This window comes from Panthera pardus, unplaced genomic scaffold (assembly GCF_024362965.1).
Source record: "Panthera pardus isolate Hobbes unplaced genomic scaffold, ASM2436296v1 HiC_scaffold_13, whole genome shotgun sequence".
Taxonomy (NCBI): Eukaryota; Metazoa; Chordata; class Mammalia; order Carnivora; family Felidae; genus Panthera; species Panthera pardus.
Window position 1 is genome coordinate 146,585,503 of NW_026526688.1, and position 24,971 is coordinate 146,610,473.

At 37.5% G+C, this 24,971-nt stretch overlaps 1 protein-coding gene across 2 annotated transcripts in view; it reads left to right on the plus strand.

Annotated features, from left to right (window-relative positions):
- The window catches only part of ADAMTS3 (ADAM metallopeptidase with thrombospondin type 1 motif 3), a 261,425-nt gene that overhangs the window by 217,632 nt on the left and 18,822 nt on the right, over window positions 1–24,971 (plus strand). For both annotated transcript variants that reach the window (XM_019467868.2, XM_019467879.2), the window contains exons 6-17: window positions 245–328; window positions 2,179–2,335; window positions 3,089–3,194; window positions 3,591–3,734; window positions 4,390–4,522; window positions 6,555–6,668; window positions 8,692–8,837; window positions 9,955–10,130; window positions 11,747–11,880; window positions 13,683–13,806; window positions 18,110–18,190; window positions 20,145–20,308. In XM_019467868.2, coding sequence (XP_019323413.1) covers window positions 245–328; window positions 2,179–2,335; window positions 3,089–3,194; window positions 3,591–3,734; window positions 4,390–4,522; window positions 6,555–6,668; window positions 8,692–8,837; window positions 9,955–10,130; window positions 11,747–11,880; window positions 13,683–13,806; window positions 18,110–18,190; window positions 20,145–20,308 — 1,563 coding nt within the window. The remainder of the gene's footprint in view (window positions 1–244; window positions 329–2,178; window positions 2,336–3,088; window positions 3,195–3,590; window positions 3,735–4,389; window positions 4,523–6,554; window positions 6,669–8,691; window positions 8,838–9,954; window positions 10,131–11,746; window positions 11,881–13,682; window positions 13,807–18,109; window positions 18,191–20,144; window positions 20,309–24,971) is intronic.

Below are 24,971 nucleotides of genomic sequence, written 5' to 3' on the forward strand. Positions count from 1 at the left end.
CCCTTTGAAGGCATAGTCTCCACGTTCATGGTACTGTGGGGTTTACAAAATCAGTAATTCACATATCGGAGAATTGTTCCAAAGCTAAAGGTAAGTAATTTCAGGGTTCAGCTTAAACCAAATTAAAAAAAAAAGTGACTTGATTCTAGTACTTGTGATTATATGGCTGGTCCCTGAAATGCTGTGCCTCTCATAATCATTGATGTGTTACCTTTCTTTTAGCAATTATCTGCTTTGTTTCTAGGTGAATGAAATTTACCATGATGAGTCCCTTGGAGTACATATGAATGTGGTCCTGGTGCGCATGATAATGCTGGGTTATGCAAAGGTAAAATGCCCTAAAATATGTAAACTGTGAATGTTAAGGACTGGGTTAGCAAACAAGCTTAAATTTTTGAAGCTATAGCTAACATGTGGCACTGATGTCTCACATAGACTGAGGAAGAGAAACCACCACAATGAGTACACATCTCCCAATCTGAGCAGTTAATGATTTTTGTGCTGATGCCATTTGCTTTGTTCATGTGACTAATGGATTCAGATATTTTGACTTTAGGCATGGCTGTATGAGTGAAAAAAATGGATACGATTGTCAGAAAAGAGAATTTCTTTAGTCTACTATTATCATCAAATTTGTGATTCACTTATTCATTCAAAACATCTATACTGAGTGCCTACTATGTGTCAGATGCTTGTTTCTAGGTGCCTTGAATATATCAGTGAAGAAAAATAGCAAAGATCCTTGCCCTTTCATGATTTGTTAAAAACAATTATTTTATATGTATATTTTCCACTTAGGAAAGTGAAGTATACAGTGGATATGCATTTAGAAGAGCTTTAATCCTTTTGCAAACAAAAAATTAGGTCAAAATGTACACAGTAGGAATTTCATGTAATATAACTAACTTCAGCTGGCTTTAAAATGGCAGTAGATGTGCCTGTGCTTGGAAGTAATGAAATGGATGACCATAGTTTCTCCCTCTGAGAAAGGCACTGACTTGGCACTTTTCTTGATGTTTTAAAATCACATTCCCACTCCCATACTTAATCCTCCTGATTATGAAATACTAATGAAATTATGCATTTAACAAACAGGAAAAATCCATGTGTTTGCATTTCATTATGTATTTAACACCCACTTAATCATTTTCTGATGAGAGGGTGTCACTGATGTTTACTTTATTCCATAAACCTGACCTACTTTGTGTCACTAACACTGAATACAAGTCAACTCCAGCTGGAGATGTTAACAGCCTTCGATTGGTTGTTATAGGATTTACGTGGAGAAGTATGTGATCAGCATATAATAAACCAAGCTAATTTTATTCAGAATGTAAACATGGATAATAACATTTGCTGAAATGTAACAAAACTCTTAGCTTGTTGGCCAACTAAGGACTAATTTGGGTTCCAAATTCAATTTCTTAGCCCATCAGAACTACTCTGGAAAGTATGGATACTTGGTTCTTGAAGGATGGGCCCTTTTCCTTCTGAGCTTTTAACTCCTGATCATACTATGGTGGTAGCAATGTTCCAAGCAATGTCAGTCCATCTCTTGGAACTGCGAGATAAGAGTACATCCCTCTTCATTGCTGTGAGGTTAAGAAAAGTGTTGTTGCTTTTTTCAGTGTAAGGTTTATATAATTTGACCTCTTCCCAAAATGAAGGTTTAACCAGCTTTGCCAGCTCATTGAAGAACCTGTGTTCTTCACATATGTTGATCAGTTCTGGACCAATAAAAATAAAAATAAAAAAGTTAATGAAAGACTGTTTACTTTAACAGCTCTGGATAAAAGTCTTATGCCAGGATCTTTAACCCTTTTTTTGTTGTTGTTCTTAATATCTATAAAACTAAGAAATCTGAGCTGAATTAGGTAATAGACCACTAAAATTCTTACCCCAACGATTAATATTGAGTTGCCCCATGATAGCAAATGTCAGCATTACATGTTCCCATAAAAGTGTCAGTCACCTTTCACACAGGTAACACTAATCATCTTTAAGATATCCTTCACGGGCATTTAGAATTCCCAAATAAAAGATATATACATAGGCACTAGATAATGTTATTGAACATCCTTAAATATTGCACTCCCAAATGTTGACTTCAGAGAAAGTTATGATAGGAAGACTTTGGGAAAGTTTTGTGCACTTCTTCAACACACTGTTTCCTCTTAGTCCATCAGCCTAATAGAAAGGGGAAACCCATCCAGAAGCTTGGAGAACGTGTGTCGCTGGGCTTGCCAACAACAAAAATCTGATCCCAACCACTCTGAACACCATGATCATGCAATTTTCTTAACCAGGCAAGACTTTGGACCTGCTGGAATGCAAGGTATTTCTATTAATATGCAGAAGAAAAACTTAAGGGCATGACTTTTCAAAAATAATCCTAAATCAAAGAATCCGTTCAAATGTTCCAATCCCTACCATCACTTTCCATCATGCATCAGCCAAGCATACACTTTCTTTCTATTGCTTCCAGTGACTTCTGTGGAATTCACAATGTTAAATGCCACTTAAATGCTATAATAAATTATACTTGCCTTTAAAATAATGATTATGCATTCGGGATATGGAGGGGACGCTGTAAAATACAGTGTGATTTCCACTAACTCTTTGGAAAGGGAAAGGAGATACCATGAGAAATGACTGCTGCCAAGGAACTTTCTTCCAAAGTCAGCTTACATTTATCTAATAAATTCTGATGTAGACTTTGGAAAAAAAGTAGACTGATGAGTTTCTTTTCAACGTTGATGGAATTTCTGGCTCCCTTCATCAGTACCATCATGGGAAGGACCATTCACTAAAACAGAAAGACAGGGCTTTGTTGGTGGGAGGAACAGAATGGTAACTCCAGGCAGTTCCTTCCCTTAGGAAAGGAGAAAACGCAGACCCAATGAATCTTTTTAGAGACCGTTACCTGTGTGTGGCTTTCCCAAGAGAACGTGGCACAACACTAGCAGTGAAATAATACTGCCTCTGTTTCCTGAAAAGCCTTTTTTTTTTTTCTAGGCGAAGGTCCAGTAGTAGTGTTTAATGGGTTTTCTCATAAAATGAAAATAAAAGTAATTGTTATTCTCTACAGGATATGCTCCAGTCACCGGCATGTGTCATCCAGTGAGAAGTTGTACCCTGAATCATGAGGATGGTTTTTCATCTGCTTTTGTAGTAGCCCATGAGACTGGCCATGTGTAAGTCACTGTTGACAGCTATAAAGCAAAAAAAAAAAAAAAAGTCTTTTCTTTCCTGCTTCTCTCAGTATTGTTCACACTTTGGGCCGAGTACATGCCAGCCTGCAACTCTCATTCCTTGCCAAGTGTGAGGAGCTCAAAACAGGGAAGAGGTCATGTACTGAAACTAAGTAAGTGGCTCTGGCTTGCAGAGATACCCCTGTGCTTTACATAGCTATAGAATAAGAGAGACATTTCTGTCAGATGGTTCTCTATTTTGCAGTTTCTTTGACTTTTCCACAAAACCCACGTTAATTTCTAGAATGTGTATTTCCCTCGAATGACTTTCAAGAGTGAAATCAAGCAAAACCAATGGTCCCTCTGATTCTTACCAGGGAGGTCTCCCTTTTGTTCTAGGCTGGGAATGGAGCATGACGGCCAAGGCAACAGGTGTGGTGATGAGACTGCTATGGGGAGTGTCATGGCCCCCTTGGTGCAAGCAGCATTTCATCGTTACCACTGGTCCCGGTGCAGTGGCCAAGAACTGAAGAGATACATCCAGTATGTCCCCTTCTGCATGTCGTGAGAGAGCATTTACGTCACAGCATAACACAGACATGAAGCTGACTTTTAGGACCTTGGTCATAACCAAACTCCCAGTGAATGAAAGCTGTTGCTCATAATAAACATTTTCTTATGACTCAGAGCTTTTGGCACAATGATGCCATAATGTAATCACAATATTTTAAACCATAAGCGTAGAATTTAAGTGAATTTTTAACTGTGGTTTCCGTTTAGTAAATTCCTTATAGCATCTTTGACTTACGGTCAAACTTGAGTTGAGGACAGGGAGAGGATGGCCATGTGAGGCCTGCATAATGTGTCACTATGATGCTGATATAGCATCAGTGCCAGTATCTGCACCACCACACCATGTGGGGACTCAGCTGGAGACATGTATAAGGCTGTCAAAATTCTACTGTCTTCCTGAGTCATGCCTGGCTTATTATTTCTGGGATGAATAAGGATGATGGGTCTTTTTCTAAGTGGAACTTAAACCCAAAACCTTAAAACGTATGCCTTTGTGATCTTGCTATATGATGTGATGGAATTCTAGAGTATGTAACCTAAGAATACTTTTTCATTAGGATGTGATAAAAAAAAAAAAAAAACAAAAACGAACACTTTACTAGTTGAAATATTTTCCTTTCTACAGTTCCTATGACTGTCTCCTTGATGACCCTTTTGAACATGATTGGCCCAAACTCCCAGAACTTCCTGGAATCAATTACTCTATGGATGAACAATGTCGTTTTGACTTTGGGGTTGGTTATAAAATGTGCACTGCGGTATGTTACTCAAAGTCCATTGAGATTTTGCATCTTGAAATCTATTTGCGTAGCTCCTGTTTGGTGAGCTTCACAGACTCACTGGTGCAAGTATAAGGTTATCTATCAATGATTGTGTGTTTGCTGTGTCACTACGTGCTGAAGCTAAGTACTATATTATTTAATCCTTGTGAATTAGTATTTAATCCTTGTGACAGACTAGATGGGAGTCTGGGAACTGGCAACCAGTTTTATTTTACAGATGAAAAAGCCAAGACTTGAGAGAGATTTAACAATTTGCTTAAATCATGCATCTGGTCAATAGGGGAGCCAGACATTGAAACTAAGATTGTCAGGCCATGAAACTTTATGCTCTATTTCTCCCTTGTTTTTTGTGACCTTCAGAAATGACTTCTAAGCCTTTGATAGGTTGCTTTTCATTAGTTTGTTGGCCAGAATTTCATACCGCTCTGACCAGATGGAAGAGTTGTGCTCATGTATTCTCTCTCACATGACAGTCATGTGGTATAGTATGAAGGTCAGGAGCAATAGTGTGAAGGTAACGAGCGTGTGTTTCATACTCAGACGAGGTGGGTTGTCAGAATCTGGATCTCACTAGATATATAACTTTGAGAACTTTAGTCATTCTCTGACTTAGTTTCCCCAGGTGTAAAATGTGGATAACGATAGTATTTATCTCGTGGAATTTGGCACCAGGATTAAATTTGATAGTATAATTAAAGTCCTTAGCACAATGCAGGCACATAGTAAATGGAGTTCAGTAAAGCCAGTGTTCCATGTAGCTATGCAGATTAGAGGTATGTTTCACTAAATTTCTATAATGCGTTTTAGTAGTTTATTAAAAAAAGGAGGGGGAGGGGAGAAAGGAAGGGCTTTTTATATGTTGGAGCAAGCTTTATGTGTTAGAGAAAGAAAAATAAATATTTCATGGCACTGAAAAGAAGTTGATCTTCTGTTTGAAATCTTCCATGTGGAGATATCTACAGTCATTTGGTCTGTCTGTAAGGTGCACACTGTCAGCCCCTTACTACTTACATTAATGCTTTAGAGCTGAGAATTCTAAAGTTTGGCTCAATATTATGGAAAAGTACAATTTCTGCATTTAAGTAATAGGAATTAGAACAACAACAACAACAAGAACCCAGGTCCAAAATGAGTGCTAATTTAAAAACAACAACAAAAAAAGACTATGACCATAAGGCTATGTGTGGGTAATTAGTGGTATAAGCAATGAATATGTAGATAAACTGGTGTTTTGATTTTTTTTTTTTAATCTAGAGAATGGTAAGATGTTTCCAGTTACAAAGAGATCAGATAAGTAAAGAGCACAGACAACTATTTGGATATTGTAATGTCGTGTTTTAGGAAGATAAAACATTCTCAGGAATAAGAATACTAATATGCTGGTCTGTTACTTTCTCACTTATAACCATAACTACAGCCTTACCTCGTAACTCATATTCTCAGCCATGGATTGTTTTCAGGATTAAATATGTGGAAAGTACGTTATAAACTATATGAATATATTGTGGTATTTTGTAACACTCAGAAAACTTGATCTCACATAGCAAGCCTTACAAATATTTTCTGCTTTGAGCCAGATCATTATGATGGGTATTTTTATTGTTTATACCTGACTAGTTCATACTTACAGGGCTAAGGAGAGCTATAAAATTATCATAATAAGTTTTTGTATTTAAAATGGTCATAATGTTTACAAATTCTTTAAAGTTCCAGTGTTGTCTATTTGAAAACCATAAAAAAAAATAGTGCGCAGAAATGTTAAAGTGAACCAGAGAATCCCAGACAAATCATTGCTTATCATTAATATTTTAGAATAGCAGAATGAAAGTATTCTTTCCTTGGAATTCTTAGGCAGTACTTTTTTCTTAACATGCCACAACTATGACTATTAATTTGAAATGAAAATATCCAAGAAACATGAACAAACTGTATAGAAGATATGGTTGGACATACATTGGTATGACATGCCATCTGTCGGTCACTGAGATCTTGATTCTCTCTCTTCCAGTTCCGAACATTTGACCCATGTAAACAGCTGTGGTGTAGCCATCCTGATAATCCCTACTTTTGTAAGACAAAAAAAGGACCCCCACTTGATGGGACTGAATGTGCTGCTGGAAAAGTGAGTGTATCTATTTATGCAATAAAGACTTAAGATATGTTTCACAATAATCATCTTTAGAAACCTAGAAAATTATGACCATGGCTGTAGTCCTTTTTGTGCAAGACATGGTGTATAGGGTTTCATTGTGATCATGTACAAACATTGTTTCCTATGGCTGTTATAACAAATTACCCCAAACTTGGGTGCTAAAAACAACAGAAATGTTATTTTCTAATAGTTCTAGAAGCCAGAAGTCCAAAATCTATTTCATTGGGCAAAAATCAATGTGTGGACAGGACCGTACTCTCTCCAGAGGCTCTAGGGGAGGATCTGTTCTCACATCTTCCCGCTTCTGGTGGCCGCCTGCATTCCTTGACTTGTGGCTGCACCATTTCAATCTCTGCTTCCATGGCCACATCATCTCCTTCTCTTCTGTGTGCAAATTTCCCTCTGCCCCTGTCTTATAAGGGTACATGTACTGTGCTAGCATTTAGGGCCCACCTGGATAACCCAGGATAATCTCTCCATCTCAGAATCCTTAACCAAATCACATCTGCAAAGACCATTTACCAAATAAGGTAACATTTACGAATTTCAAGGAATAGAATCAGACATCTTTGAGACCGCTCTTCAGCCACTGCTGATAGAATAGGAAACAGCAGCTCAGCAGAATATCTGTGCCCCTGCTAATGGGATTTGATTTACTTGCTGGCGTCTCACTCCTTGTGAAAGTTGTCCAGAAATAAAGTCATGTGAATTTATACAGAAGATTTGGCCTTGTTCCTTGGGGAAAGATGCCCAGAGGTTTTAAATCTCACATTGTGTAGTCAAGGTCGAATGCTCAGAAACTGGCCAGGGGCCAAGCTACGCTACTCATAAGGGGAAAGATCACCAAACCCAAAACAAAGGCATGTTAAGAACTCAAACTGAAGAGCCTTGACTAGTTTGGAAATAAGATATTGTAGACAGGACCAAAAGCTGGCAAGGAAGATTTACATAGCTTTCAGTTCTTTTAAAGCCCTTTAAGCTGTAGTCCAAATATGTATGAACTATATTTGCTATGAGAATTACAATAATAATAATAATAATAATAATAATATCATCTGCCATTATTGGTGTTTAACTTTGTTAGGTACCATGCTAAACACATTATGTTTGGAAAAATTCAGTGTTACAGACTTTTGACTAAAAAAACGAGCAATAATGAATTCATTTTTGCTTTATGAAAAATATATCCTGTACATCAACTCTGAACATCCAACTTCTCTAAATATATTTGTGTTGTATTTAAACTTAACCAAATTTGAGTTTTAAGAGACATTTTCATTGTATATAGGATAAAAAAGCAAGTCAAAATGTTGAAAGGAAAAGAATACCGGTTGAACACCTGCTATGTGCTGGGTACTATAAGCGAGGTACCTCTATAGTATCAAGGTTCAGTGGTTCCCACTTAATTATTTCTTGGTCAGATGTTCTTATCCTCCTCATGATCCTTCCTGGGCCGCGGTAGTCCTCATCTAAAACGTAAAGATAAAATAAATGACCTATCTCTCAGAATCATTGTGAATGAAAAGTTTGAAACATATTTAAGTGTTTTGAATACTATATATGCTTTAGATATGTTATTTAATTCCAAAGTTAAGGCATATATTTTTCTGTTATTATTGTAAAGGGGTGCATATGACCCTTAAAAAGCCTAAAATTACAGCTAACGAAGGATGAAGGGTAGAATAGTACCCACTATGCAAGTTGGGTCCTCAGATCATTCTTAACTGGTTATGTTTGATGCTCACTGTAAATGTATCATTTAAAAGCTTGTCTGAGTAAATGTTATTTTTTCATTTTATACTTAAAAATGCAAGCCTAAATTATCCTGTATAGGGCACCTTATTGATATAATTGCACTGGGTTCATTTTTAAATGCATTTTTACCTGGTGGGCGGGGGAAGAAGTGAAGGCCTTTAACTGGTGGCCCTTGTATAACAACTTCAGCTTTAGCATATGCGTGATTTTCATAATTGCCTTTTGTCATTTTCCCAAGTGGTGCTATAAGGGTCATTGCATGTGGAAGAATGCCAATCAACAAAAACAAGATGGCAATTGGGGATCATGGACCAAATTTGGTTCCTGTTCCCGGACGTGCGGAACTGGTGTCCGTTTCAGAACACGCCAGTGTAACAATCCCGCGTGAGTATAACTGCTGTAATTTCGAGTTGTTTTTGGCTACACCAGAAAATGCTTCCATATTGTGTTGTTAATATTTCTTTCATGAAATACATGTGAAGTATACAACATGAAAACCAAGGGTTTAAGTGTCTGTTTTGGGCAAATCTCTATTCATCAATCTTGTGAAGAGTAGTCAATAGTGAAGATGAAAGGCTGGAGTGAAGATTAGAGGTTTTTGAAGCAGTTGCTCTTTAGAAATCTTCAGGAGCAAGGCAGAGAGAGCCTGGGCACTGAAGCTGTCCACAGGAATCATGTCAGCGTGGGGAGTAGTTCCAGACAGGGGCTCCCACACTCTGGGGTTAGGAGAGCAACACATCTGAACAGGGCAACAGAAAGACCTTGAAGGAACACCAAGGAACTGTTGGGGAAACAGCTATCCATTCACTCCCTCAAACTAACTATATTGGATCTTTCCTTCCTGCATGCGCAGCAGATCCTTAGGACATTCTTTCTGGCCTAGGGTTTACCATTTTATAAAGAAGATCAATTGTGGCATACCTGTCTTCACAGAAGGGATGACAGAAGTATTAGTGGAAGTCACCAAAACAATAAAAATTGTAAGAACAGCTAAGGTTCACCGCGAGCCATGCTTCTTTCTAAGTATATTAAATATGTGGACTTATTCAGTCCTCTCCATTTTCCCCTAAGAAAGATGGGATTAATTTTTGCATTTGCCATATGAGAAAACGAAGGCCTACAGCTGTGATCAGATTTCTTTGGGTTATATCTATGTGTTTTATGCATGGCAGAAAATCTATTTCCCTCAGACCATAGATACATATGTTTTTATATTTCTTTATATACTTTCACCATACACATACATCCAAAACAGACTGTTTGAAAAGCTGATTTAAGTCAAGTTTTTGGTCCCCATCTTCCCTCCCTGTACCTGACACACACATGTACTGGGAGAGGATGGCATTTTCAGAAAGGGACTGAAATCAGGAAGTAGGAGTTCATTCACTTTGTGCCTACAGCTCCGAAACTCTGGCCTCCTGCCTTCAGGCACTGAGTCTGCGAGCTTCCACTGCTGGAGCAGAGCCAAAGGGCATTTTCCAGTGCTGTCTTTTTTCTGTAGGCCCATCAATGGCGGTCAGGACTGTCCTGGTGTTAACTTCGAGTACCAGCTTTGTAATACAGAAGAGTGCCAGAAGCACTTCGAGGACTTCAGAGGACAGCAGTGCCAACAGCGGAACTCCCACTTTGAATACCACAACACCAAGCACCACTGGCTGCCCTACGAACATCCTGACTGTGAGTGGAGTGGACCTTCTCTCTCTTTCCCACTGTGTGGATGGGAACTTCAGAGGTTAAGCCTTGTCCACACCAATCCCTTGGACTCCTGGCACCTGGTTGGTAACTTAGAAAACTTGGTGTTTATAGGGGTAAGTCTTGCTGGGTTTTGAAGAGGAAGGCTTTCTCTAGAGAGGTGAGAATTGTGAGCTAGTTCCTGGCCAAGAGCATTCCCACCATGGCTACTGAAGAGACCAGTGGAAAGCAACCCCTAGGAGACATGTTGAGTTTCCTCCTTTGACTGAAGTGCCTCTACGAGGAAATGCTCTGGACTAGTGTGATCTTTCCTTGCTGAATAACTAGAAAAAGAATACAGTTCTTTTACAAGTGAGTGAGCACCAAGAAATAGATCATTACTTAAGAACAAAAGCCAATTTATAACCTTTTACTTTTGTACTATATACTAGTTATGAGAAATGAACTTAGAGACTCCCTTTCATGGTATCTGGGTGGCTCAGTCAGTTAAATGTCTGGCTCTTGATGTCGACTCAGGTCATGATCTCACTGTGGTGGGATCGAGCCCCTCATTGGGCTCTGCACTGATAGTGTGAAGCCTGCTTGGGACTCTCTCTCTCCCTCTCTCTCTCTCTGCCCCTCCCCACTTCTGTTCTCTCTCTCTCTCTTTCTCTCTCAAAATAAATATATAAACTTAAAAAAAATTTTTTTTAATTTCCTTTTAATTGTTTACTTCTAACCATGAATTTTTGGTTAAATAATGTTCAAATGGGAACGAACATCTTGCCGTACTTCATCTTTGGATGGATAAAAGAAAAATAGTTACATGATAACCATGTGATATAATACACTGCCAAGTTCAGTTTATAAGCTGTTTTATGGAAAAGATGCATCCACATAGGAATTCAGAGTTGCAATGCATTAAGAAGATGCATTCTTTTTTATTTCGATGAAATGAGTCACATAAATTATAGTAAAATTAATGAGATCCTATAGGAGATGTTGACCATACCAGGGCATTGGGCCAGACAGAAGAGAAACCCTTTTAGTTCTCAAAGTGTCACTAAAAGTAAATTGCCTCCCTCTGAATTAAAGTTTGTTGAAGACCTGTGGTAAAATTCAGGGTTGTTGGTACAACCCGGTTTGCCTGGGACACTCCCAGTTGTTGCTGTGTAACTATTATTTCAACCACTGTTCACTCTCAAAAGTTTCACAGTTTAGGGGCACCTGGGTGGTTCAGTCAGTTGAGCATCAGACTCTTGATTTCAGCTCAGGTCACGATCTCACAGTTCGTGAGATCAATCCCTGCATTCAGCTCTGAGCTGACAGTGCAGAGCCTGCCTGGGATTCCCTCTCTCCCTCTCTCTTTGCACCTCCCCCACTCATGCACGTGCACACTCTCTCCCTCTCTCAAAGTGAATAAAATAAACTTAAACAAGTTTCACAGTTTAGATTCGTTGTATGCCAAATATGCATCCTTTTCTGCTACTCTTTATTTACGTATACAATATTTTGTTTTCAGGAAACCATGTTGGAACTTCATATTTTAAAAATAAAGTAACTGTAGTGTTCAAATATGTCGTTTTATATAAATAGCTGATTTAATCTTCCATCTTACGTAGCCAAGAAAAGATGCCACCTTTACTGTCAATCCAGAGAGACTGGAGATGTCGTGTACATGAAGCAGCTGGTTCATGACGGAACACACTGTTCTTACAAAGACCCATACAGCATATGTGTTCGAGGAGAGTGTGTGGTGAGTTACAGTTGCTTCCCCAGAAGCTTCATATGTTTTCGTGAAATTCTACTTTTATGGTCCTTCATCTGCATGTTTTCAAAAGGTTTTAACCCTTTCTTATCTGTAAAATCACATTAAAATGATACTCTAGGACTAGTTGAGGAGGCCTAAACTAAATGTGGGAGAAATTTCACTTTTCAAACCAAAATTTGGCCATTGGCAGCATCAAGATTTAAATGTATTTTTCCTAATTTCCAGCCAGATACCTTTTCTAAGTTATTCTGATGTATCTAGGCTGGGAATACAGCAACTTGGGAATGAACGATGCCTTTGCTTTGAGTATTTCACTGGTAAGCATCTACTTTTATGATACAGAGCCTTTTTCAAAAATACAATGCTAAGTGTATTTTATCTTTTATTTAAAAAATAATGGAAATTCTTTCTCTCCCTTTCCAATTGATTCTAAGTTTAAACACTGAATTCCACATCAGAACAAAGTGGTGAAGATGTAAAAATGGTTTTTGCCCTATTTGGACTCTTAAAAAAAAATGCACTTGACTTTTTTGTTCATGTTCACAGGTTGAATTGATATGAAATCATCCTTCTTAACATGTTACTCCTGTCTGTCTCTTTTTCACTTCAGTTATGCTGATATATTTATGAATCTCAAGTATGCAGATGCTTTACATTTGAAATAAAATTTCCCCCAAAAGTAGAATCTGAGTTTTATCCCTCCTTCACTTCCCACATTATCTGGTACATCAAACATGTGGTCATCATTTTCTCTGCCCATTTTCCTTCCAAATTTATGAGCGCAGTGGCATATCGTATAACATAACCCTGCACTGAAGGATCCTGCTCCGGTTCAGAACCTTCAGTGGCTCCCTGTTCAATTCATGTGAAAAAGTAAACTCTGCCTGATATTCGAGGCCTTTCATAGCCTGTGCTTTGCAAATCATTCGCTCTTCTTCCCCTATCCTATAGCACTAACCTTCCATTGTTTTTTTTTGTTTGTTTGTTTTTGTTTTTCGTTTTTGTTTTTTTGTTTTTATTTCTTGAGAGAGAGAGAGAGAGAGAGACAGAGCATGAGCAAGGGAGGGGCTGAGCGAGAGGGATGCAGAATCCAAAGCAGGCTCCAGGCTCTGAGCTGTCAGCACAGAGCCCGACGCAGGGCTCGAACTCACAAGTCATGAGGTCATGAGCTAGGCCGAAGTCGGACTCTCAACCAGCTGAGCCACCCAGGCACCCCTCATTGGTTTAAATATGGCTTAAGTATTGCTCTTTGAACCCACTTTCCATGAGCAACTTCCATGACTCTATTTTAATCCCTCTGCATTCTTGAAATGCCTTCCATAGGGTCCTATAAAAATCTCCAGCACTTCATAAAGTTTTGTTTCACATCCCTAAACAGCTTGTAAAGCTTATGCTAATGCACAGCTCACTGTTTTGCTATTCATCTTTCCAAATAGGAAAGCAACAAGGGGAATAAACACCATCTTTACTTTTGGTCTATTTAGCATCAGCTACCATATCTGTGCTTCGTAAATGTTTGATGGTCATGACTATGTATAATGGGATAAATATTTCATTAGACTGGGGGAATTGATCCTAGAGTAGAATTTAACCTAGAGTACAAGTCATTTGACTTCATAGTAGTTCTTCGAAAGATTGAGGCATTAGAAATGAGAGCTGGAATGAAGGCTTGGTGCAGACCACCTCACTGTGGAGTCCCAGTGAAACAAATGCTTCATCATTGTCTAGGATTCTCACCTTTAGTTGGCACATTAAAACTACCCATGCTTAACATCTTCTCTTTCCAGAAAGTGGGCTGTGATAAAGAAATCGGTTCTAACAAGGTTGAGGATAAGTGTGGTGTCTGTGGAGGAGATAATTCTCATTGTCGAACCGTAAAGGGGACCTTTACCAGAACCCCCAGGAAACTTGGTAAGATGAGGTCTCTCATGAATTTACTATCCTTCTCTAGGATTTGTACTTTTTGAGATTTCTTTAAGGAATGCAGCATTTCCCTATAAATATAACAAAACTTTCGCTGCTGGTTTGTTTTATTCAGATTAAGTTTGAAGGAACTAAAAAAAAGAAAAGAAAAGAAAAACAAACACTTGGGATTAAATTCATACTCCGTAGCATCCATGATGAAAAATTGGCTACTAAGTTTAGATAATGAAGAAATAAAATCAATATCAAATATAGTAGTTAGCTAAAATATGTGTTTTGTTTTATTTTATGTTTTTTATAAGACCTAATTGTTAGAATTGATTTTTTTTTTTTTGAGAGAGAGAGCATAAGTGGGGGAGAGGGGCAGAGGTAGACAGAGAGGGAGAGAGAGAAAATCTTAAGCAGGCTCCACTCTCAGCTTGGAGCCCAATGTGGGGCCCAATACAGGGCTCTACCCCATGAACCTGGGATCATGACTTGAGTTGAAATCATGAGTCGGACACTCAACTGACTGAGCCACCCAGGCACCCCTAGAATTGATGCTTATTTTGAATTTTTTGTTCACTTAAATTGTTGATCGGAAGTTAAAAAACACACACACACAATTCTAAATACAACTTTAAAAATATTCATTAGTTTTGCTGCTTTTATTTTAAAGGTGAAAAAATTTATCCCATTTATAAATCTAGGAATCTAGAGTCCATATTTCACATAATTCTAAATGTTTTATATTACAAGGGTGCCTGGGTGGCTCAGTCAGTTAAGCATCTGACTTCGGCTTAGGTCATGATCTTGCAGTTTTTGAGTTTCGGGCTCTGTGCTGACAGCTCAAAACCTGGAGCCTGCTTCAGATTCTGTGTCTCCCTCTCTCTCTCTCTTTGCCCCTCCCAATCTCTCTCTCAAAAATAAATAAACTTTAATGTTTATTACAGAGTCAGTGATCTGGGCTTAGGCGTACAGTGAAATTTCAGTAGATGGAAAAAAAAAGCACAAATAATATGCAAAATTATGAGTGGTTTTATAATTATTCATTGGAATTTTCATAAAATATCTGGATACAAAAATTTATTACTGACCACCTTTTTAGTTGCTAATAAATATTATTCAGTTATTCAGTAAGCATTTATGGGAAAATGTTTCTGAGAATTCAGCATTTAAAGATAAATTTGATGTAGTGCTTCCTTGAGAAGCTTCTCTTACATCATCCCTCTACAGTTGGTAGAGTCTCTAACAGAATGATAAAAACAAAATGAAACAAAGCAAAAATAAAGATAAGAAATTTGGTTTACTCTGAACACATTGTCATGGCAGTCATTTTCCCTTTTAGGAGTAAAGAAAGTATTAGAAAGGTAGTCTTCATCCAAATGGAATAATTCTCTTAGTTCTTTGTAGTCTCATTATACCTCAACTATGCAGCATAAGGCAAGTGCACACATATCAGTTATGGTCTTTGATATATTTGGGGCGGGCAGAGTTAGGTGAACTGTGTTCTAAAGTGACATCAGTAACATCATTACTAATGTTTTTGATATTCCTGTGTGGTATGACAATTTAATGGTTAAATGGTTAAAAAACAAATATTGCCATATCTGGCTGATTACATTATTTTAACAAGGGAAACAGAATTAAAACTATAGCATTTATTGTGGTTTTGGTGGAATAACATGTAATTTTCTTCATCTTATTGTGAAGTAATTTTGCTTTCTCTATTGCAGTTACATTATTCTTTTTGGTGTAAAATCATTCATATTCTTTTATTTCCAGAGTGAACTAATGTAAAGAAAAAGTTTTTGCCATTAATCATCCATTCTGTATTATGTGCAGTAGGAGGCAGTGATATGTTTTTTTAGATACCTCAAAAATTACGCTAAACCTACTGCCTTCTGAACCAAGGTCAGAAGAGGTGAAGAAAAGATTTCATCAGTCATACTGATTCAAACTGTTCAAAGATAAACTAATATCCATTTCTTTGCACTAATGTTGTCATAGTCACTCAATAGACTAATTAACATTTTCCAACAGGGAAACATTTAAGCAAGAGGTGCCATACAGAATTCAAGTTGCTGGAAAATGAAACCTGCAAGTATTCAACTTCAAATCACCTTTATCATTTCTTATTCACACGTAGCCTTACTTTCATTGACTACTAACTGTTTATTGGCATTAGCTAACTATTATAAATGCATTTTGACTTCAACACATAAAATTACTATATAGCTTCTAGTACGGTCAGTGAAACAGCAAGACGTTGAGTCAACGTGAAACCTTTACTAATTAAAAACATTCTATTTAAGGGAAGACAAGAGGCGCCTTCACTTTACCCAAAGGAGCTCGTAATATTTCTCTTGCTGAAACAAGAGAAGCTAAAAATGTGCTGGGTAAGTTGTAGCAAACTGCAGAAAGATGGGCATCCATAAATGGCATCAAGCTGTTTTGCTGTCCTTAGCATCTTAAGCACGTTACTTCTGGCCATTGCATACTCAGACAAACCCGGCACAGTTCACAGACTGGAATGTACCCAGGCTCAGGTACTGAAAACCATAACCCCAAAATGACTATACTATTGAGTTAAGACAGTAACCAATATTGTGAAAAAGTTGGGGAAAGCTATCCATAGGTAGATATTTATTGCCCATATAGAAATGACAAGCGTATTTCTTCCTGATGATACGTGATTGTATAAATACACAATTTATAACTGAATTTCTGTCACTCATCCTGCAGTATATAAATTGGATGTTTCATAATATAAGGTGTTAGTTGCATAATCTCCATATATTCATTTGTTTGATGCAAATGAGATGCAACATCTTGATTTCTATTTGTCCTATTGTTGATTTATAGTTAAGATCTTAATTCTAAGTCATCTTAAGATAATTTTTAGGACATGTGATAATACTAAGATTTGTTTTATATGACATTGACAATAATAGGATTGATGTATGATTTTATAACTCAAGGCAATCCATTCAGCCTATTGATTTCATGATTTCTGGAGTAGAAGATTGAGTTTAAGGTCCATGTAAAGGCAATGTATGACATAACTTACAGACATTTTCCAACCAAATGGTTTGGTCAAATCTAAAAAATGTATTTAAAACTGTCCCATGATAAAACTTAAGGCTTTAAAATTAATGGCTGATTACAAGAAAAATGAAAGCTACTCATTGATTAGGTGAGTAGCTTTTTATAATTATTTTAGAGAGAGAGAGTGTATGAGTTGGGGAAAGGGGCAGAGGGAGAGAGAGAGAATTCTAAGCATGTTCTGTGCTGTCAGTGCAGAGTCAGACGTGGGGTTCAGTCCCAAGATCCTGGGATAATGACCTGAGCTGAAACCAAGAGTGGATGCTCAACCGACTGAGCCACCCAGATACCCCTTTCTTCTGTAATTTCTTTAGAATAAAGTAGGCTTTAAATATGAAGATACTTCATAAATTAGAAGTTTAGCTATCTATACTTGCCCTTAGGCTTTTAAAATAATACACAGACTTGGGGCACCTGGGTGGCTCAGTTGGTTAAGCGTCCGACTTCAGCTCAGGTCACGATCTCACGGTCCGTAAGTTTGAGCCCCGCGTCGGGCTCTGGGCTGATGGCTCAGAGCCTGGAGGCTGCTTCAGATTCTGTGTCTCCCTCTCTCTCTGACCCTCCCCCGTTTGTGCTCTGTCTCTCTCTGTCTCAAAAATAAATAAACGTTAAAAAAATTTTTTTTAATAAAAAAAATAAAATAATACATACACAGATAAAATATCTCAAGAAGTTTACCCACCAAGTTCACCAAAAATTGGCCCCTCTTCAACAGGGTGGTTTAGAAAATTAAAACTAAAATCGTGTAATATATAAACTTGATAAATCGCTGTGTTGTACACCTGAAACTAATGTAACATTGTGTGTCAACTATACTCAGATATAAATAAACAAACAAACAAACAAACTTAACTGCAATAAGAACAAACTCTAAAATCACATAGAAGTACATAGGAAAGTGTAGTATTTACCTGAATTGTTGTTGACACAATTCATAGTCCAATACCAGATAAATGACTAATAGATTGGGAACAAGATTAATTTCTCCCCACCATTACAAAAAAAAAAAAAAAAAGGTTTTCTCTAATTTCATGCCCGTTGTCACAAAAGCTACCAATGCTTTGAAGTTAATTCTGAAACTGCTTCTGTCAGTTTATGGATGCCCTCTTCTGCGTGCAGGAGCAGTGAGAATTTCATGCTCGGCTAACCATGGTTGTTGCTTTTGTTTTCTTCTTTGCTTTCTCCAATATTTACTACACATGCAAAGGGTACCTTAAGATGTTTGATATACCCCCTGGTGCTAGACATGTGTTAATCCAAGAAGACGAGGCTTCTCCTCATATTCTTGGTAAGTGTTCCTGTCTGCTGGCTTTGCTTTAGCATGACCTGAGAGAAATGTCAAAGTCATATATATAGAGAGAGATATATATGTGTGCCGATGCGTGTGTATATATACGTATATGTGTATGTATACATAGATATGCAAGAGTTAAAATTACATATAAATGCATTACTATATGGTTTTTGTTTTGGTCATTTCTCCCCACTATTCTTTCTTTAAAACAAGAAATATGCAAAAACAGAGCTCTAATTTTTGGTGAAACCTGGGTTGGTCCATTATTTATGTGGGGAAAAAAAGTTATTTAACAAGTTTTTTATGCACTTTTTCTCTGTATAAGGGGAGGAGAAAAATAAGTATGTTAATAAAATGCATTAAATTAAGGAAGAATATCAGAAAAATTTGCCATATATAGGTTGACAAATTTGTTCTGATATTTTGGTTGATGCCATACTATATGCCTCTCCTTACTTTTATTGCATTTTAAGTTATTTTACCGAAAAGCAACCACATGTGAATTTTACTAGTCTAGTGCAAATTTTCCTAATACCAGTTATGTGTCCAGTTTCTGACTGGCACATGGAGATCCATTTGCATGGCTGTTTATAATTTCCACAAGAAGATTCTTTTCCTCCTTTATGAGAGGATCGTGTAAAAATGGCATTATCTTCAAAGGTCTATGTACCAATGTAAACCTAACTTCCACCTGTTCCCTGATCTATTAAAGCACTAGGAAGCTCTCTGAACTCAGGTCGCATCTGTCAATCCCATGAAAATTTGCCTCTCAAATTGCTTTTTCTTTTTTCAAATGGGTAGCTTAAAAAAAAAATGAATTGTTTTATGGTGTGTCATAGAATTTTTTTTAGTATTTAAATTATATTTGGGGCGCTTGGGTGGCTTGGTCGGTTAGGCGTCCGACTTCGGCTCAGGTCATGATCTCACGGTCTGTGAGTTCGAGCCCTGCGTCGGGCTCTGTGCTGACAGCTCAGAGCCTGGAGCCTGTTTCGGATTCTGTGTCTCCCTCTCTCTCTGCCCCTCCCCTGTTCATGCTCTGTCTCTCTCTGTCTCAAAAATAAATAAACATTAAATTATATTCACTGCTAGATTCCTTAATAGTCTAGCAGTCAACCATAGTTCTTTCTCCAATAATTCAAATTGTTTATTTTTTCTCCTAGAATTCAGATTGTTTTCCTTGGAAACATCAGACTTGTTTTAGAAAGCTCAAGCAGAATAAATGTATTTAACTAAGACTGCTCATGTTTTCTACACATTTTCAATAGATGGTAGTAACATGAGCTTTTATTTTATGTGCTGATAAATACCTCCAAACTTTAGAATCCCATTTGCTATTTTTTTTATCCATTAGAGAAAGCATTTTTAAATAATATATAGTATACCTGTAATGCATTAAGAATTCTATCATCAATAAACAGCTTTTTTCTAGCCATACAAGTAGAGATGTGGCCTTGGCATTTCACAAACATAAGAACTAATTGTTTATTTACCTAAAAATTAGTTCAACTATGTTGGATATCTATAAATATTTTTACAAACTTGAAAGAGATACATAGTAAAGAAGGTGTTCTATTATATGCTGTCCTAACATAAATGATTTATGTTAATTAGTATAGAAATATCCATAATTCTCAAAATATTCCCAGCTTTCTAAGGAAATATATAGGAAGAGTGAGTTAGAAACCATTAACCTTTTTGACAGTGTTTTCAAATAGGAATATTTGCCCATTTCTATCTCCCATTTAACCATTTTGCCATTGTTTTTGATTAGTGAGGGAGTGCTTTTTGAGGATTTTGAATGCCTAATGACTGGAATGGGAATCATACCAGAACTAACACTCATTTTGATTGCTTTGATGCTTAAAAGGGGATAGATTTGCTATGTATCATCAAAACTATAATATGATAAAATAAAATGTATGCTGGTTACTCATTTTTCTTCCTTTAGCTATTAAGAACCAGGCTACAGGCCACTACATTCTGAATGGCAAAGGGGAGGAAGCCAAGTCACGGACCTTCATTGATCTTGGTGTGGAATGGGATTATAACATTGAAGATGACATTGAAACTCTTCACACAGATGGACCTTTACACGATCCTGTTATTGTTTTGGTATGTGGTATTACAGACTCATGATGTAGTGGGTTTAATTTATGTCCATTTTAGTTTTATAATTACTTGGTCTGAAAACACTTTTACCCTAAACATTGTATATTTATTTGCTTGTTTTTATATTATTCCATTTATCTGCCTGTCCCTACTCTGTGCAACTTGGTCATATATTTTATTATATGTACATTTTAACCCAATAATGTAGTATGATTGCTGATTTTTAGTAATCAGTTATGTGGCAAAGACAAAAGAGAAGAGAGATTTTTATATTTACCCACATATTTACCATTTGTTTTTTTTTAATTTTTTATTTATTTTTCTTTTTAAGACAGAGAGAGAGAGAGAGAGAAGGAAAGAATGAGTGGGGGAGGGGCAGAGAGAGAGAAGGGATATTTTTACCCTGTTAGAGGGAGTTCAAGGAATTGGAGGGCTCACTAAGAAAGTAGGTGTGACCACAGGGTGGAAGCAGCATGCACAAGCTTTATTGACCATTGAGCAGGTTTGAGTGCAGGGCCACCATTCAGCAGAGATGCACAAAGGAACTCCTGGAAGAGAAGGGATTGGAGAGGGGGTGTTTCTGGTTAGGCGATGTCACTCATCGCAGCATAATGGGGAGTCTCTGTACTGAGTCCTCCACAGAGCAGCAGCAGCTTGGGGTCCTTGTAGCCATAGTCTTATTTATAGTTAGCAAATGTTGAGTGCGGTTTCATAGGGGTATGCTAAGTAACAGGGCCTAAAATGGATACAAATGTGCTTGTTTGGGCTATATTTAAAAGAAGTGTGTGTGTTAAAATTTGAGTTTGGTGCTAGCAGGCTTCTGAGCTAAAAGGTCTGAGCCTGTTCCGAAGAAACAAAAGTAGGGGCCAACACGCAGGAGCCATCTTTGGCTCATTTACGTGACACTTGTCTTCTACAATCCATCATCTATGATGAGAAGTCAGCCTCATTCATATTGCTGCTTTGTATGTGAAGTATCCATTTTCCCTGGCTGCTTTTTAAAGATTTTCTCCCTATCTTTTGTTTTGTTTCATTTTGTTGGTTTAGCTGTTTGACTGTGATATGCTTAGTTTGTGATGTTCTTTGTCTGTATCTGGCTTGGGTTTCACCAGGCATCTTGGTGATCTAAGTTTGATGGTTTTTTGGGGGTTTGTTTGTTTGTTTGTTTGTTTGTTTTTACCAAATTTGGGTTGATTCCACAAGTGTGTTTTTCCCCCATCTCTCACTCCTCTTCTCCTAGGCCTCATTTACACAATTGTTCCATAAGTTCCTGGACCTTGTTCATCCTTCTGTACTCATTTTTTTCTCTGTTCTTCAGATTTGATAATTGCTATTGAGCTGTGTTCAAGTTCACTGTGTCTTATGTGGTCTTCAATCTGTTGTTGAGCCCATCCAGTAAATTTTTCATGTCAGTTGGTGTTCTTTTCTAGAATTTCCACTTGGTCCTTTTTTTTTTCCAAAAAAATCATTTCCATTCCTATGCTGAGATTTCCATTCCTATGCTGAGATTTCCATATATTTCACCCATTATGTCTAATGTTTTCTTTGAGTCCCATGTCTTCATGTTGTCTGCTTCTATGGGCTGCTTTTTTCTCTTGAGTATGTGTCACATTTTCCTACTTCTGAGAAATTTTTAAGTGTACAGAGGACATTATAGATGGTAAGCTGTAGGGTGTTTGGTTTATGTTGCCTCCTTTTTTTAAAGTTTATTTATTTATTTAGAGAGAGACAGAGAGAGAGAGGGAGAAAGGGAGAGAGAGCACAAGTGGGGTAGGGGAAGATAGAGATGGAGAGAGAATTCCAAGCGAGCTCCATGCTGTCAGCCCAGAGTCGGATGCAGGGCTCTAACTCACGACCTGTGAGATCACGACCTGAGCCGAGATCAAGAGTTGGATGCCTAACTGACTGAGCCACCCAGGAGGCCCTGTGTTACCTTCTTTACAAGCTGTTGGGTTTTGTTCGGGCTGTCATTTTCTCCTGATTTTTGGAGCCTGGTTTATGCTTTGTTAGGGCTGATCTGTTTCAATTTTGTCCTTATTTTAATGGCATGGCCTGTTTGATACCTTAACTGATTACCTGAAGTGTTAGTGAGGTCTCTTCATCTAGCTATAAAAGAACTCCTATGTCCCTATGTCCTATGTCCCTGCCTGTCTGAGTCCCAGCCCCACAGCAGCCTCTCAGTAGTAGTCGGCATGGTGTCTTGGCTGGGGCATGCACAGACCAGCCTTCAGTCTAGGATTAATGCAGCTTCTGAGCCACCCCTCTGTGTAGCCCCTTCTTTAGTGTCCTGCCTGCAGTTTCCAAACACCACCCTCCATCTCCTCATCTCAGTGAGATTGCTATTTTGGCTTAGCCTCCTGTTCCCTGCGCCAGGGTCCAGAACCTGGCCCCGTCAGGAAACTGGGACCTGGCATGTTTCTCTTCTTGTTGGAATCACTATCCTTTGCTGTGTTATACAGTGCCCCCAAAAAGTTCCTTCCTATATCCTGCCCAGTTTTATTGCTTTTAATATGAGCAAGACAACTCTTATTACTCTCTCATGAATGAAAACAGAAGACATCTACTTGATTTGAAAAATACTGTTGGATTCTGTATGCAAATATTTATTGAATTCTCTATGGAAAATATTATACTAACTTAAAGCCAAAGCATTCTACTCAATTCCAAGGTGTTTTTATACTCTTTGAAAATTATTTCCCTTTGGTGAAGTGTCCAAATCCTTTGTCCATTGTTGAAGTAGGTTTTGTTTTTTGTTTTTTTTTTTATTTGTTGAGTTTTAAGAGTTTGTTACATATACTTGATATGTCCTTTATAAAATATATGATTTATCAAATATTTTCTCATAATGTATAGTTTCTTTTTGTTCTCCTAATAGTGTCTTTGAGAGCAAAATATTTTAACTTTCCTGAAGCCTAATTTATCCATTTTTTCTTTTATAGAATAAGATTTGGGTATTCTATATACATTTTTTTCCTGCCTAATCCAATGTTAAAGTATTTTCTTCTTTTTTTGGTAGAAGTTTTATAGTTTTATATTTTATATTTTGAGTTGATTTTTATATAAACTTTGTGTGATGTGTTAGGTTCTTATTTTTGCATATGGCAGTCTACACTACCTATTGCTGCATAACAAATTACCCCAAACTTAGTAGCTAAGCACAAAGCAACACTGATTATCTCGTAGTTTCTGTGGGCCATGTATTTGGCTGAAAATGGCTGCTGAAATGGCTAGTTGTGGCTCAGGGTATCTCATGAGGTTGCTGTTAGCTGCGGCTAGTCACCCCAAGGCTCCACTGGGGACATCTGCTTCCTAGCTCTGTCACAGGGCTGTTGGAAGGCCTCAGAAGATTTCCTCTAAGCGTTTCCATGTGGTGGCTGGTGGGCCTGAGTTCTTCACTACGTGAGCCTCTTCATAGCCTCCTTAAGTGTCCTTAGCACATGACAGCTGGCTTCTACTAGAATGAGTGATCCAAGTGACAGGGTACAGCCAAGACAGAAGAGTCTTTTTTAACCTAATCTTGGAAGTGACATCCCATCACTTCTGCTGTTGTCTGTTTGCTGGAAGCAAGTCGCTGAATCCAGCCCACACTGAAAGGGAGAAGAATTAAGCTTCACTCATTGAGAGAAAAAGGATCAAAGGATTTGTGGACACATTTTTAAAGCCACCACAATGACTTGTTCCAGTACCATTTGTTGAAAAACATCCTCTTTTTTCCATTAAGTTTTCTTTTCATCTGTGTCAAGAATTAATTGTTCAAATTTGTGGGGGTTTATTTCTGTCTTTCTGCTCCATACATTATATAATTTCATAGCAAAAATATAACTAATCAAAATTTTATTAAATTCGAATGATTGGAGATCAGAAGCTCTATTCCATTCATATAATTACACTGCATTCTTTTCCAGTGGCACAGGCCTCATGGTTAACTGCTGTTAACTGCCAGGATAACCTACCTCAAGGCTTTGTCCACTGATATCTGGGTGATGTCAGGGAACAATGTGAGCTAGAGATGTAAGATGTGAGCTACAGATCTCATATCAGATATGAGATCGGTAGTTAGGACAGTGGGGTATGGCAGTCTATCACCTCAGCCTTTCTTTTCCTCTCTAAAGGGCTGGACCCCAGGTTGGGAGCCCTGGAGCATGGCAGCGAGCTGTCTGGGGCTGAAGGCAGTAGGCATCTGGCTACAGTGTAAGGGTCAATGCTTGGTTTGTAATGTTGTTTTAAAAATAAAGACTAAGGGAGAAAAATAAAACAGAAACCAGATAACCAAATCCTTCATTCTAGTTGGATTTAGTATTACCCAATTTCTCAAGCAAAAGCTATTTCTAAAAGTTTAGTTTAAAATACTAGTGAATTGCATGTTTTTCTCTTTATATAACTGATGTAATCGTATAAAAGCTAGTATGTGCAAGTCAATAAAAACTTATTTTTTTAAAAAGAGTTACATTGCCCCAAACAAAATTAAAGAACAAACTGAAAAAACAGAATATATTTGCAATGCTTATTACAAAAGGATTAATGTCCTTATTGTGTGAATTATTTAGAAAAAGATATGTATACCAATAAAAAAGAAGACATGAACATGTAGCGTATAGCAGACAAAACACAAGTGACTAATAAACCAAGAAAGTTAAACATTGATATTTATCAAATAAATAACAAT